General features: G+C 44.1%; 1 protein-coding gene across 1 annotated transcript in view; it reads right to left on the bottom strand.

The window, feature by feature from the left end:
* The window catches only part of SIPA1L1 (signal induced proliferation associated 1 like 1), a 368372-nt gene that overhangs the window by 21274 nt on the left and 330589 nt on the right, over window positions 1-16509 (bottom strand). Inside the window, exons 19-20 of the mRNA XM_044918349.1 lie at window positions 2976-3221; window positions 2072-2237 (exon numbers count right to left, since the gene is read on the bottom strand). Coding sequence (XP_044774284.1) covers window positions 2072-2237; window positions 2976-3221 — 412 coding nt within the window. The remainder of the gene's footprint in view (window positions 1-2071; window positions 2238-2975; window positions 3222-16509) is intronic.

Raw genomic sequence — 16509 nt, forward strand, 5'->3', positions numbered from 1 at the left:
GCCCAAAGATGGCCACCGCTGGGACCCTGACACCTGATGCAGTGGCTCGGGGCCTTGAGCCAGGCATGGCCTGGAAGACTTCTCAAGGGCATGCTGGCCTTCCTGACACAGCAGAGCCATGGGCATTCTGACGGAGAATCTCGGAAGACACACGGAGATAGTTAGCTAAAGTCATCTGAAACCAAACCGAAAAGGATGACACTGGAGGAAAAAACAGCCTTATTCCCAGCCCTTCCCAGTAACAGAGTAGCCAGCAGAGCGTCTTCTTTGCAGAGGGTCTCGGTAATGCAGTCATGACAAAGTGCACCCCTGTTTCAACCAGGAATGTTAAAATAATTCATTTTGGAAATAAAAGCCAAGAACAGGAATAAGGGCAAAAGAGACATTTGCTTTCAATTATTTCCACGGCAGGAGTAAATCAAACGAATGAAAGCTCTGAGTTCGTCCCTTTCCAAAAATGTTAAACTGAGAACTGGAGGAAAGATTCCTCTCAGGGCAAGTTTTATTCTCCTCTAACCTCAAAGGAAAAATCTGAAAAAATTTTTATTTTGAAACTGGTACTTAAACATTTTAATACACCTCTTTGGGGCCTGACAGCTAAAGAAGTTTCAAGCACTATCTTTTGCGAGGTTGCTAAGGAAACCATTTGTACCCTGCGTGATGAGTCAGAACTGTTAAGTGCTGGCTTATAAAACAGAAATGACAGAATCAAGAATGGCAAGTCTTTAAAATGATTTATGATGTTAATGTTTATGTTAATAAATCTTTATTTCTCAACAGAATGCCAGAATGGCCTTTGGAGTACATTTTTAATTTCTGTAAATGCTGATTTTTCAGTTTAGGGGGGTATGTCTGACCTATCTTGAGGTAGGCGTGCACACACACACCAGAGTGGTGATGAGAAGCCTGAGTGGGAATGGACAAGGCCACACAGTTCATCCTGCTGGGCATGCCCCCTGTACTTTGATCCCAGCTTGAGGACAGCAAGTGGTTAGGGAAATTCTTTAGCTTACCTTTTCAATCAATTGTCAGAGTTCTTCTTAAATTACACTCGCTAGTCACTTCCAACAGACTACCAGTCATTCAACTAAGAACCTGGACAACAGAACATGTCCAAGTTTGCTGTGCTGACCTTCCTGGGGGTGGATTTCCTCCTCCTGGGACTACATGACATACTGCACGGAGAAATGCCTTGGGCTCAGAGCTCTGGGCCCCACTCAACAAAGGCCAGCTCCGAGCCTTGGGAGGGTGGGCACTTCCAAGGACAAGAAAGCAGAGAGCCTCAAGTAGGCTTCAGGAGTCCTCCGAGCTGAGGTGGGCAGAACAAACCCTTCCACGTGGCCACTGACACACAAACATAAACCCTGAGCACACACTTGGGACTTGATGGGGAGGGAGGCTGGCTTTAGAGACGACATTTCTAGTCTGGAATTCTGTGAGGGAAGTGGAGAGAAGGTTTTGCCAAGTAAAGAGAATCTAGAAAGTTCTGAAGGTAAGTATGTAGACCTAGTTTGCTGAGCTGCAGAGGTGGCTTTTGGAGGATGGGGTTGGGGGTGAAAAGCGTGGGTGTCCATCAGGCCGTTTCTCTGAGGGACTGAACAGTAAGTACATGGTGCACAGCCAGCAGGCCTGCCTGGCCGGGGTTAGGGGCAGAGGTGGGGTGCCCAGGGCAGGACGTGAACTGGGAGCTACTGGTGAGGGGAGGGAAGGGACCCTTTGGACAGAAGGCACTAAAGCATTTACAGAAAACTTTCTGTCTGACGAGGGAGCCACAGGTGCTCTGCCAAGTTCTCTGAAGCAACGTCATCTGAGCTAATGTCTGTGAGAGAATGTGGCTTGTGCACTGGGAGTGGGGTACACTAAAGAAGATAAAGGAAGGGTGGTAGGGACAGGGACTAAGAGGTGTGGCAGTGGGGACAGAATGCTTGGAGAACAATGGAAGCTAATTTTAGGGCAGAGTGGGTGAGGGCAGGAGCTGGGAGCCAACACCTCTGGAGGGTGCCCCTGCGGTGAGCAGCCCCGTCCCACCTGGCCTCCCTAACGGCCATGTGCCCCGAGCTCTGTCCTGTACCTTAAAGTTCTTCTGGGATTCGGGAGTTGGGCTTTCCAGGTCGATGAGTTTCTTGAGGTCCTCCTCGATGGTGGACTTGGAGGCTGGCTTGGGGGACGCCCGGAGGTCCCTGGTTGAGGCGCGCAGCCTGGTGTGGGCTATCTCGTTGCCATCACTCTGATGGCGCCTTGGAGGGAAGAGATGGGAGAAACCAAGCAGACAAGGGTGATGTAAAGCCACGATGGACCCTGAGGCTGGAAGTCAGGGGGACATATTAAAGGAGAGCAAAGGACAATCTGCTTGGATAAATGCTTGTGAAAGAAACACAACCAACTGGAAGCACAAAATAAAAATCTGATGGATAAATTGCTCTTCTACAGGAAACCATTACCTCCACTAAGCCAAAATTAGCAAGACTTATTAATAAGACCACAGGCTATGAATCCCAAATGTAACTTTTGTACAAACACAAACAACATAACTGAATGAATCATTTAGAATCCCCCCCCACCCCTGTACTACTTTGTCAAAAAGTTCTTTATATTCAGGGTAGTCCCTTTCTAATACTCCCTCTGGTGGCTCCTAAGTTAAACATTCCATGGGAAGGCTGTGATTATTACCATCAGAGAGAGAGTGTCACCTTCGTGCCAGAGGGTCAATTATTCTGAAGTTTGTTCTTCAGACATACTCCTTCCTACAAGATCTAAGATTCTCAAATCAATGTTGGGCCACACAATTTATTTAAGGAATGAAGCGCAGAGAAATAATTTAAGATAAGTTTTCCTTAGGAGGAAAAGAAAAAAAGAAAATCTCCCAACCAAACCCCAGCCGGCCTCCTCTGTGGTAGGAAACTGCCTCAGCCTTTTCTGTTCTCCATCATGTTAAAAGCACACCACCCAAGCAAGAGAAGCAAAAGAACTCTTACTTTCTCGTGTCCATAAATCCCACGGAGTTTATGGTTCCTTCGGGTTTCTTCCACCCAATCAGGTACTTGCTGGTCGCGCCCTGGCGAGGGTAGAAGGTCCTAGGGCCGGACGAGGAGGAGGACGAGGAGGAGGAGGAGGGGAAGGCAGGTGCGAGCTGCGAGGTGGCAGGATGGAGCTCCTCTTTCGGGGAACTTCTGGCACTGGTGAAGACCACCGGGCTGGCAGAGTGTCGGGAGCCCACGGTACTGAGGAGAGGCATGACAAAGAGCAAAGGACCCCGGTGTGCACGTGTGCATCCCGGGGTCCACACGGCGGCTATCAAAGCGTCGTCCAGGACAGGGGTTACGGCCAGGTGAAAGAACAGTGACTGTTTCATAAGATATTAATGGGGCTGGCTGGCTAGTCTTTCTTGTTTTCTTGCTATAATTTAAATGTCTGCTGTAAAAATGAAACATGATCACTGTGGCTTAGTCTGCACATTAAGTTAAAAGGTAAAATCAGTTGAGACTGTCAGAGACGCTTTGAAACATGCCGGCACACCGGAGGAACAGTAGAAGCAGCAATAAAAGGTCTGGTCATCTCAGTGGCTCTCTGCCTTGCCTTCCTCAGAACTAGGGGTCATGGTGATGCTCCCCAGGTCCGAGCCAGATCAGCATACAGTTCTCCAAGCACCCACACCCAAGGCCAAAGGGGCACAATGACGTCTCCTTCCCTGTGGCATCTGGCATTAAGACGGACTCTCTAAAAAAGCTGTCCAATGGAATGAAAATGGGCCACTACCCTCCACCATATACAAAAATCAACTCAAAATGGATTAAAGACTTGAACATAAGACCTGAAACCATAAAACTCCTAGAGGAAATCACAGGGGTAAGCTCCTTGACATCGATCTTGGCAATGATGTTTCTGGATCTGACACCAAAAGCAAAGGCAGCAAAAGCAAAAATAAACAAGTGGCTATGTCAAATTAAAAAGCTGTACAGCAAAGCAAACGACCAATAAAATGAAAAGGCAACCTAGTGAAGGAGAAAATACTTGCAAATCATACATCCGATAAGGGCACATTATCCAGAATATATAAAGAACTCATATAGCTCAACAGAAAAAAGTCTGATTAAAAAATGAGCAAAGAATCTGAATAAACATTTTTCCAAAGAAGACCTACAGATGGCTAACAGGTACATGAAAAGATGCTCAACCTCACGCATTATCTGGGAAATGCAAATCTAAACCACAATGAAATATCACTCACACCTGTTAGAATGGCTGTTATCAAAAAGACAAGAAATAACAGGTGCTGGCAAGGATGTGGAGAAAAGGGACCCCCTGTGCACTGTTGGTGGGAATGCAATTTGGTGCAGCCACTATGGAAAACAGTATGAAGGTTCCTCAAAAAATTTAAAATAGAACTACCATATGATCTAGAAATTCCACTTTTGGGTATTTATCCAGAAAAAGTGAAAATATTAACTTGAAAGTATCTACACTCCCATGTTCATTGCAGTATTATTTATAATAGCCAAGCTATGGAAACAACCTAAGTGTCTACTGATGAAGGGATAATGTAATACACATATACAAAGAAATATTATACAGCCATAAAAAAAAAAAAGGAAATTCTGCTATTTGCAACACCATAAATGGACCTTGAGGACATTATGCTAATTGAAATAAGTCAGACAAATACTATATAATCTCACTTATTTGTGCCACCTAAAAAAAAAAAACCCAAGCTCATAGATACAAAGAACAGATTGGTGGTGGCCACAGGTGGGGGGGGTGGAGGATGGGGGAAATGGGGGAAGAGGGTCAAAGGTACAAACGTCCACACGTAAGATGAATCCTGGAGATGTGATGTACAGCATGTGACTAAATATAAAAACCCAAAGCTGTTCATCATCGATGTGTTTTAAACTTTGGTTCAAGATTACAAAACTAAAGTCTACAGGACTCTAGGAAAAGGCTACTCAGCACATTAAAACTCAGGATTTTTAAACCTGGGGCTGAGAGTTCAGGTGGTCTACGACGCTAGAGGCCCTTCGATGGTAGAATTACCACACGTCCCCCCCTGGGATCTCACAGGACCTGAGTCCACACCACGTGAGCCCTGCTGAGTTCTCCAGGTTAGGCTGAGACCAGAGACACGGGCTCTTACCACAGGGGACTTGGTCACTGAAAGTTCAGTTACCAGGACGTGGTCTCACAGCATCTGCCAGCAGCACTTCGTCTGTCAGAAACCAATGGTCCTGAGCTGAATCAAGTATGGACTTACTAATGACGCACTGGCTACGACCAGCGTACCACAGACAACGGGTGGGGGGTACACGGGCACTCTCTGCGCCGTCTTTGTAACTTTTCTGCCAAGCAAAAACTATTCTAAAACACAAACATTTTTTATTAAAAAACTAAGCGAATGACCAAAACAAAAATAAAAAAACCACCCAAATCTTAGTGGTGCTGAGAGAATACACACAGATGAAAGTCAGTCTTGAACCCGCACCTGCAACCTTACCTAAAAATCCATTCCTGCTGGCTTGCATATTTAAGTGTAGATCTAAAGATTCTGGACCATACCATGAAGAACATCTTTATGATAGAGGCAGAGGTTTCTTTAGTTGAATCATAAAAGAAAGGATTGAATCCCACTGAAAGTAAGAACTTCTATTCCTCAAAAGACACAGAGAAGAAGAATATATGTAAAACATACCCAACAATGGGCTCCTATCCAGAATGCAGAACTCCTAAAAATCAACAAGACAGACAACCCAACAGGAAAAATGAGCAAAGATCTGAAAAGGAATTTCACAAACAAGGATACCTAAAAGACCAATAAACATTAGTGCTTATCATCATCAGTTATCAGGAAAATGCAAACTGAAGCCAAAAGAAGAACAAAAGAAGAACACTCCCCAGAATGGCTAAAATTAAAAAGACTTACATCAAGTGCTAGAAAAGATGTGAAGTGACCAGAACCCTCGTTCACTACTGATGTGTTACTTGTCACAATCTGGTTGTGACAAAGTAGTTCACATTCTCTGCTAAAGTTGAACGTATGTATATCGTAGGACAGAGCAACCCCACTCCTAGGTATATGCTCACCAGATGCACACATATGTGTACCAAGGGACATGTACCAGAATCTGTAATATCCCCAAACTGGAAACACTCCAAATGTTCCACAGTAGAATGGATACATGAGTTGCTATATGTTCTCACAATGTAAATATAATACAGCAATGAAAATAATGCTACCTGCTACACATGGATGAATCTCACCAACATAATGTTGACTTAAAAGACACCAGACACAGAACAAAGCATATGGTACGATTCCATTTATATAAAGCCAAAAATAGGCAAAATGTGTGTGTGATTTTAGGATTCAAGATTGTGTTTACCTTGGGGAGGAGGTGGGAATGACTGGGGAAGACAAGTGAGAGGAGGGGTGTCTGGATGTTCGTTATGTTCCAGGTTCTTGATTTGGGTGGTGATGACATGGATATGTTCACTTAGTGAAAATTCATGCCGATGCACAGGTATGACCTGAACCTCTTTCTGTATGCGTGTTATGCTTCAATGAGAACACACCCACAAAAATGAATCAAAAGTAGATGACCTGAAAGGAGAAGGCCCTATCAGTCCATGAGGCTCTGTCACGGATTGGAGGGAACAGAGCACCTTTGTTCCGTGAAGGCAATCTGCAAAGTTCTCCACACTAAAGTGGGCCTCACTGCCACAGACCAAACATGAACATCTTTATTTTTGTAACTAAGGAGGAGGCACGAGGCTCAGACTTCACAAACAGTATGATAAAAAGAAATGACTCGCCATATTCTGATCGCTCTACCAGATTTCTTTTTCCCAGAGACTTTTGTAGCTAGAGAGGAAGGGAAAGAAAAAAAATCCCTCACAAGACCTCAGAGGGCACCGTAAATTTAAAGTCCATGTAATCTCATTTTGTTTTTACCTCTTGATAACAAATACTCCATTTGTTTGCTTTTAAAATGAAGAAAAGGAATGCAGAACTCTTCCATAAATGCCATACGTTAAATCGATAAGAACAAAATAATAGTAGGTCTCGGGAAAACAGACTAAAAGTGGAAAGATGAACCAGAAGGAAAAAGGAAGCAGGAAGGACATAAAGACAAGCTCAGCCTCGGAGCCTGGAGCAGCACCAGAGACATAGCAATACCCGGTAACTCAGGGAGCATCAATGGGAGCTTCCTAAGTGGTAAGGGTGGATGTAGCTTTTGCAGTCATTTGCCACAATGTGACAAGCTTGTGGCTATTCATTGCTTACTTAGGAACAAAAGCTTATCTCTGGCTTGCAGACTTTCCCCACCTGACTATACCTACCTCATTCACACGTATAACACAGATGTGGGGGTGTCTGCAGCCTCATCCGTGGTTATGGTCTGAAGCAGATTCCCATAAAGTGAAAAACAGTACATCAGGGTCTAACATGCACATCTTCGTCTTGGACAATCATGTGTTTGCTTTACCTGCCTTGATTAGTATCCACCAGCAAATGCAAGTGTTTGTGAATTACTAGAGCCAATGCATGTTAAGGCATGTTCTATGTTAAAGGACAGACTGCAGGGATTCTGACCGGGTAGGTAGGCAGGCACACAGGAATCCGCACGCTGACTCATTCCCAGCCGATGCCGTGGTCCTTAACTCATAACCTGGAAACCACTGTACCATTTGAAATGCCCATAGTTTCCATTTCTCAGCAAGTATCTTGATATGATAGCATGGGCATTCAGAACCCTGGGGCTTTCAAAGACTACACATTTGGTCAAAATAGAAATAATTAGCCATGAGAATAAAACGTAAATTGCATAGTCCATTAATTTATAAATAATTTCTCCATGTTTTACAAAATAGCTATGCTGGTTTTAGCCATAATGCCTGGCCTGCGTGAAGAGGGAGGTTATAGGAAAGGCCTGGAAACATCAAAGAGAGAGCAATATATATACAGCACATATAGTTCTGGAGCTCTTTGCTTCCTGTATGAATTTAATTAGTACCATTTCCCTGGGAGGCATTCATTAAGTTTTTGTACTAGATTATAAACTCTTTGAAGGCAGAAATTTTTGTGTATCTGACAATGCCAGAAAACAGTGGACTTCCAATAAAATAGCTGGACAAAGGTTTTCTCTTTAGCACGTATGGAGCACGCTATCTGTTTAACTTGTTTATCTTACTGATAGCCTGTCTCCCCCACTTAAATATAAGCCCCACAAGGGCTGATCCTTTTCTCCTTCACTGCTATATTCTCCATGCCTACCACAGTCGCTGGCCATTGTAGGCATTCAATATTTGGTGAAAGAAACTGTCAAATAAATTAGCTATTCATTTTAAATGTAGGAGAGAGTCATGTGTGAAGACAGTGTGTTTTACTCGGGCTGTATTTAAAACGGGGTGTGGCTTTATTTTTACTGCGAGAAATAATTAAATCTACAGATCATGCTTCTGTTCATAAGTGTATTCTTAAAAGGATAATTGCTTAAATAAGACCACAGACTATGACTATTGGTTTTATCTGTGAACATGGTGGCTGGCACAAGTTTCCAGGTGTGAAATAACAGCACACTTTTATTCACTAATGGTTGTAATCAAGACAGCCCTACTTAACGATTGATTAGATTTGGGAACAAAGGTAAAAGCAAAAACAAATGACTAATTCATTGGCAGTTCTTCCTTCTTTAATGTATACAACTCACAGCATGAAGCAAGGTGAGCACTTCAGTGCACTTGCCCTCTAATTCCAAGCAGGCACGTGAGGATCACCTGGGAGCTTTCAAAACACACATTCTTGGGCCGCAACTGCAGAGATTTTAATTTGATAGAGGCTGGGTGGTGCCTGAGTTATGTATTTTTGCAGAATCTCCCCCAAGTGTGCACACTGAGAACTGCTCGAATCATCTGAATTATTCATACTGTTATGACTTCATCAAAATCCAACTTCTTATTGCCAAGATCAAGAAAGGGAAGACACCGGACACCTGGGTGGCTCAGTCGGTTAAGTGGCTGTCTTCGGCTCAGGTCATGATCCCGGGGTCCTGGGATTGAGCCCCGCATTGGGCTCCCTGCTCAGTGGAGAGTCTGCTTCTTCCTCTCCTTCGCCTCTCTCCCCTGCTCCTGCTCTTTCTCTCCCTCTTTCTCTCAAATAAAAATCTAAACAAACAAAAAGAAGGTGAAGCCCCTGGAGCAGTGTTTCTCCGGCCATGGACTATGGCCACCTGCAGGGACTGATATACATGAACATTCCTTGGCTTATGTCAGATCTTGTGAGCCCCAGAAATCTGGGGGAATCCCAAAGGCATCCCATGTCCCCAGAGTTTTAAGAATTACTGTGTTAGCCTCTCACCTCCTGCTCTAAAATGGGTGGTCTCCTCCTTCCTTTGTAGCCCCGTAGCCCGGCCCTGCTGGTTGTGGGTCTCCTTGAAGCTGCCCAACCTGCTGGCCTCAGACCCCCTGGAGGGACGCGCACTGCCCACTTCCCCCAAGCATCTCTGAGGCAGCTTTAATTACAAAACAACTACAATGAAGCCATCGGCTCACTTTTACAGGGGAACTGTGTGGTTGAGTTGTTTCATTATCCTGGAGATTTCTTTTTTTTTTTTTTAAAGATTTATTTATTTATTTATTTATTTGAAAGAGAGAGCACATGAGAGGGGGGAGGGTCAGAGGGGGAAGCAGACCCCCCGCTGAGCAGGGAGCCCGATGCGGGACTCGATTCCGGGACTCCAGGATCATGACCTGAGCCGAAGGCAGTCGCTTAACCAACTGAGCCACCCAGGCGCCCTATCCTGGAGATTTCACGTTAATTCAATACGCTGCAATCCGGTGGTACCCTTGGCAAATTAGATCTCTCCAGGGGAGTTGTGGAAGAAGGTAATGAGCAAATAATGTGGAACAAAAAGAGAACAGCAATCGATACGTTAGGACATGACAAATACAATACCCACGACTTTTCTCATTATGTCAGAAGTGAGTTTAACTGCAAGTATGGCCAAACTGAGCCATCTGGTCGGAGGGCTCCCAGACTCCACACGAAGGGGCCACCACCTTTACTTTTTATACAAACTATAGGGCATTTCCCTTTCCTGACAACAGACCAAGCTTTGATTTGTTTGGTCATTCCAGGACACGGATTTTGCAAAGGGAGCGAGGTGCGGGAACACGCACCCACGCGCGCACAGACCCACGCGCTCGCACACTTGCTCCCTCACACGAAGAGAAAGGAGGCAACAGGATAACTCGACACGAGGGGCAGTCTGTCCAGACTTGTCATCTCAACCCAGTGAAGCCATGAACCAAGTGCACCGCAATCTGGTGATTTTACACTCCCAGCTGTGGTAAAGCTTTCTAGGAGGGGCTGCTGGATGACCATTCTGCTAGTCACGGCAGGTACCGCGTCACGAAGGAGGGGCTACACCTGCTTGTCGAGCTGGCAAAGGGATGAACCACAGAGGCTGGAGCAGCCGAGTGTGAGGAGACAAAGGCCCGAGTCCAGAGCTCTGAGGGCCTGGGGGGCCATCCTGCGCTTCTGCGCTGTCACCGAGACTGCCGCCTCCTATGGGGCACATCTGCCACGCTCTCTGTGCTGCCGAAGGAAACACGTCGAGTCGTCTGCTATCCAGGCGTGACACAGAAGGACAGATTTTAGACAGCCTGGGTCTGCTAAGGATGGTATTTTCAGGACGGGGAGACCAGCAATTAGTCACCTGTCTAATGGCTATGACAAAATCTGTGCGAAGGCTGAATGCTGGCCTAACACCAAGGGGAGGGGATCAGGTTTCCTGTGATTACTTGTACAAATAACAAATAAATAAGCCTCTGCGTGACAGATAATGTGGAGGATATGATTGAGGAGGACTCCCGCCCCCTCTGTGTTCAACACTAGCCAATTCTGTCCAGTACTGGGCTCCACAATTTAGGAGGGCTTCAGGAGACACTAATTCTAAAGGATCAGGGGAAAATGAAATAGGAATGATTAAACTGGCAAAGGGGATGTCCAAGTAATTGTGGTCAAGAAAACAGTTCATCTAGAACATGAGATATTTATATGATGAGCACTGGGTGCTGTATTAAGTGATGAGTCACTGAATTCTACTCCTGAAGGCAATATTGCCCTGTATGTTAACTAGAATTTAAATTAAAAAATAACATGAGATATTTAATACGTCCAAGGGCACACCAATTCTATATAAAGTGTAGGGAAATAGGTGGCTAGGCATACACAGTAGAAGGGGCTTCAGGTGTCATGGTGGACCACACGCTGAACAGGTCTGCAATGCTGAGCTAGTTAGGAGGGAGCTAACAAGAGAACTACAAATATTATCATTTTTTTAAGCACAGCTGAGAAGAATGTCACGTTCAGGTTTTGCATCTAAAAAGGACAAAAAAAACAAAGCAGAAAACTTGAGAAGCAAAAATGTAATTGTAGAATGAGACATCTAAAGGACAATTACAGGATCTGTGGGAGATCCATGTTTGTTGAAGGAAAAGCAGCAAGATAAAGCTCATTAAGGCAGGTGGATGGAGAGCTTGAAAAAGGAAATGCCAAAAACCTTTCGTCTCAAAAGAACATTTATAGTTTGCAATACACCTGATAACCTTTTCTTATTCTCACAAACATATAAAAACAACCATTTCGTAAGTATTCGATCACAGATAAGGGACACACGTGGTGAAATGCCCCGACTGGCCATAGGGCTGGTCAGTGGCAGAGCTGGACTTGTACCTCCATCTCAGGATGCAAATCCATTTTCCCTCTATTTCCCTCTCGACTTGCCTAGAGAGCTTTCATAAAATTTCTTAAAAAAAAATATATATATATATATACACACATATATATATATATTGCAAATCGTTTCTTGTTGGTGTCTACAATTTTTATAATCTTAGCCTTCAAAAATCTTAATGTTTAGAAAAAACTCAGCTCAGAGAAACCACTTATTCTCTCTTAATTGTGCATTTCAGCTGCAGTGAGAGAAATTTCAGATAGGCAGACACGGGATGAAGTTTTGAAGAGGGAGAGGACATGTTAAGCACGGGAATTGCTCAGAAAGGACATGGACTCACTCTTTTTGGGATTATCTCCCCTCTCCCCGCTTCTGAGGCAGTTGGACAAGTTCTCCTCTTGGTAGGACCTTGGTAGGTCCTTTTTAATAGGACAAGGGATGGACAGACTCTGTTCCTTAGAATTCCTTTTGGCCTTATGATTTAATGGCATTTGGAGAATTTGGGCTTTCCCTATTGACTGGATGAATGAGTCAGCCGCATCACAGAAGAGAGCAGTGATAAATGTTGTGGCAGTGAGGGCCACATCAAGCACTCTGACACCTGTGGCTTGACAAAGGCCTCATTTTCTCAGCGTTCACTTGAAATTTCAACCACAGTGGTTTGTTTCTCAGTCTTTGAGGTTAGCCAAACAGCACTATACTCTGGATAAAATCATCACCCACTCCCATAAACTGAAAGAAATTAGCTTAGCACAGATCACCTGGAGTTCTGCTATATAAAAGCAAAATACAATATAATCCTGAATATTCAGACCACAAAGAAGAAATGACCAATGAAAATGACCCACAAACTTAAGACAAGCAGAGCCAATAACATGTTGAAGAGAAGTTCTGGGTTTATCATTTCAGAGGCTGCATGTTCAAGTTCTGAATTAGCCTATACAACTTAGAAAAAATAATATTCTCACCTTAAGAAAAAAGTAGAGATAGGGGCAATTAATTAATTGTTAGCAATTAAAAAAAAAATTCCAGGCAGGAGATATTTGAGAGAGAAACATTACAGATAAAGACAGCAGAATAATTTCTAAACAAAGAAGGCATATTTCTCATATACACAAAATGCCAAAGAGGGCAAAGAATGAAATGTAAACACACAGCTCTAACGTGCACAGAGCAGCACACAGACAGCCCAGTGTGCTCCGTAGCCCGGGGCACGTCTTGATGTTCGAAGTAAACGCCATCTAAGAAGTCCTTCTTTACCTCTACTCTCAAGAAACATACAGCTTTTCTGGCATCAACAGTGAACTTAGTAAGTCAACCAGAAAAAGCACATTCATGAAATTGAACTGTACTGATGACCACGGGCAGGCATTTTTCCTGGACTTAAATCAGGCCTTTCAGTGAATGTCAGACACTGACCAACTTACAGCCAGATATTGATTGATACTTGCATGTAAGCTATTAAAAAGTCCTCCCCAGTTGTATTTTGCAGATGAAACAAATCTTACATAGAGATGACTTTACTAAACGTTCAAGTTATACTGGGACTTCTGTATACTCTTATATATATACCTATTCATAAAAACACTACAGCTCTGTATGGACCGTTCTACACAATAGGTTTTGAAATACAGTAGTAGCCAGGAGCGGAGGATTTATGTTACTTTTGAATTGGATTATTGGTGGGAGCCCTGAGGAGTCATCAGGCAAAAAGTGGGAACTTCAAGGAGCAAGTTATTCCTACTTGATGACCACAATGTCCTGAGCACCTTCCCACTATGCTCATGGTGGCACACGATCCACAGAGGTGCTCAGGATGAACAATGGGTGAGAAATCCTCTAGTACAAGACGTCAGGGGAAAAGTACATCATCACATGGGTGGGAATGCCTTGGCTGCAGAGCTCTGGGGGGGCCTACAGACATCAGGAGGAAGCAGCAGAATGGCTGGCAAATGAGGGTGGTTGTGGAAGCCTGGACCCCCGAACAGGTCAGGTCAGGACATTACAGAAGAAACATGTATTTGCAACTATGAGTGGGGTTTTCAGCTTTATAACACGTGCTCCTGAATCTAGTTCTGAGGTCAGCAATACCACTGGTTACGCGGGACGAGAGCACTGTATGCTAACTAAGGGGGTCTTTGGTCACCACACAAACCAGCACTGCCTACTGCCCAGGCCAGAACTCTAAAAAGAGACCAGCTGGTAAGAGTCTTTTATTTTTATTTATTTATTTATATATTTTTTAAAGCAGGCTCCATGCTGGGCATGGAGCCCAACTTGGGGCTTGCACCCACGACCCTGAGATCAAAACCGAAGCTGAGATCTATAGTCTGGCACTTAACTGACTGAGCCACTCCCGGCGCCCCTGGTAAGAGTGTTTTAAAACTGGAATGGTCTTCATCTCTCCTGTGGTCACCATAAACCATTTTTGGGGGGGGGGGGGGGGAGGAGTGGTTTAAGACCTGAAAGTGAAACAGCCACTGCAAAAAAATAAATAAAAATCTCTCCCTAAATTTCCAAACTTCATAGAAAATACATATATATTCTAGGAAGCAACACTTCAGAGCCATTAACAGACTTTTTAATTGTAGGAAGTTATCAGTGTATATGGCTTCTCTTAATGATATGTGAATAGAACAACCCTGTGTAATTACCAACTTACATTAATGCAGTTCTCCTGGGGTGCCACAAAAAACCCGCACAATCATCAACAGGGAGACTGGAGGACAGAGGGGTAGGAACACAGCCCAGCCAGAAATACGCGGTGGAACTTAATCACTGTAATTTAGATTCTGTCACCAAGTCCCAGGTACGAGCTTTTTAATGCACTGTCAAGAGATCTCCACATTAATTGCTATCCCTGTCTTCTGAGGACACACACACACATTCTAATTTGCAGTGATTTTAGTTTCTCCAGCACTGCGCATTTGGTGGCTAAGTCCCTCTTTCCTCTAGAGAAGGAAGTCTGCTAAAGCTCTGATTATCCAGCTCACTCTGCCAAGATCAACAGACTGAAGTCACAAAGCATCCCTGCTTACCAGAGTCTAGAAATGAATGTGACTCAACCTACCAACGGGTGGGAAGCCCTGCCACCCTCCTTGAAAGGCCACATTCTTCTCTTCTCTACGAAGTTTGACTTTCAACAGAAGAGTTATTTCCAAATGATGATTTAAATGATTTCTGCATGGTCAGTTTGAAGCAGAAAATTCAGATAATCCTTTGAGGCCTTTAGGCGGCCCCAGTCAGCACATTCAGATAATGCAAGCCCAGGCGCCTACTTTTCACGGGGGGGAGCTTTGTAGCCCTGGGATCTGTTAGATGGCACAGCTGACAGCTTGTGCTCTGGCTTCAGAGGCCCAGCTCTTTTCAACCTTACTCCATGGGGATGCTACTCCAGACAGGACCTCCATAACTTGACTTTCTTCTGTCATCAAGTTAGACCAGACATATGTATCTCCAAATGGAATATCATTTTTTAAAGATTTTATTTGAGAGAGTGAGCGAGAGAGAGAGAGAGCGTGCACGCGCGCACAAGCCAGGAAGAGGCAGAGGAGGAAGAAGCAGACTCCCTACTGAGCAGGGAGCCCAATGCGGGACTCAGTCCCAGGACCCTGAGATCAGGACGTGAGCCAAAGGCAGACGCTTAACCGACTGAGCCACCCAGGCGCCCCTGGAATATCATTCTTAAAAAGATAGCCTCCTTTCAAAATAACTGAACACCAAAAAGACAGCAGTTGAGCTAAGCCTAGAAACCACACAGAAACTATTCGGAAATGAAAAACAGTCTGACTCAGGGCACAGGATTAGCTGATGAGATGGTGGGGCATGCCCAAACAGCAAGTGATTGGCATAATTCTTTGTCATGTGACTGACTCTAGGTCTACATTACATCATTATGGTATTTGATGCTCAGCTTTCTGTTCTACTTTCCCCAAAACGTCCTTAACCTATCTGAATCAAACATTCTATTTTCTGAATTGTGGAAAGGTAATCGGATGCCTGGTACTCAAGAATACCAAGATGACTTTCCCAATCGCCTTTTTGCTTGAGGGTCATTTGGTTTCTAGACAGGCAATGTGGAAGTGGTAAACAGAAATAAAACTTGTGAAATGCTTCAAACGTCGACCTGGTGTTTTCAGATGGGAAGCTCAAGCATCTCATCAGTAACAATATAGGCACAATGAGAGAACTGAGTATTTAACTGATCAAGTTAAACAAATCCAAATTACACAGAACATCCTCTGTCATTTAGACTATCTGGGAAGATAGTAGACAGATTATGTGCCTAGATTCCCATCAGAAAAGTAAAACTAAATTCAGTTTTTCTGCTACTTTTCCTTAGGGCATAATAATAAAGGAAGCCCAGAAGACAGCAAGGTTAGGGGCTGTCATGCAAACTCATCAATGACTGACAACAATAACAAGTAAAAGGAGAAACCACCACAGGCATCAGTGGGCCCAAAAAGGTAGTGGTGGAATAATTCCTCCTTAAAAAGGAAGAATCCTGTCATTCTTTGGATTTTTGGCTCAAATCCAAAAGAGGAAATGAAAAATGGTATTTATTTTGCCTATCAGAGAGATCTCCAAGGATACAAGAGAATGTGTTCTTTCCTATTCGGAAAGGTAGATGGGATGTCTAATTTTAGCTACACTTTTCTACTGGACACCCCCGCTCCCCAAATCAACCCATCACTATCAGGAGGCAATTCCTGAAAAAGAATTACCATGCAAACACTGGCTAAGTGATGTTCTCTGACAGGGAGGCAGTGTGGAGGATGTG

The sequence above is a fragment of the Neomonachus schauinslandi genome, chromosome 9, assembly GCF_002201575.2.
Source record: "Neomonachus schauinslandi chromosome 9, ASM220157v2, whole genome shotgun sequence".
Taxonomy (NCBI): domain Eukaryota; kingdom Metazoa; phylum Chordata; class Mammalia; order Carnivora; family Phocidae; genus Neomonachus; species Neomonachus schauinslandi.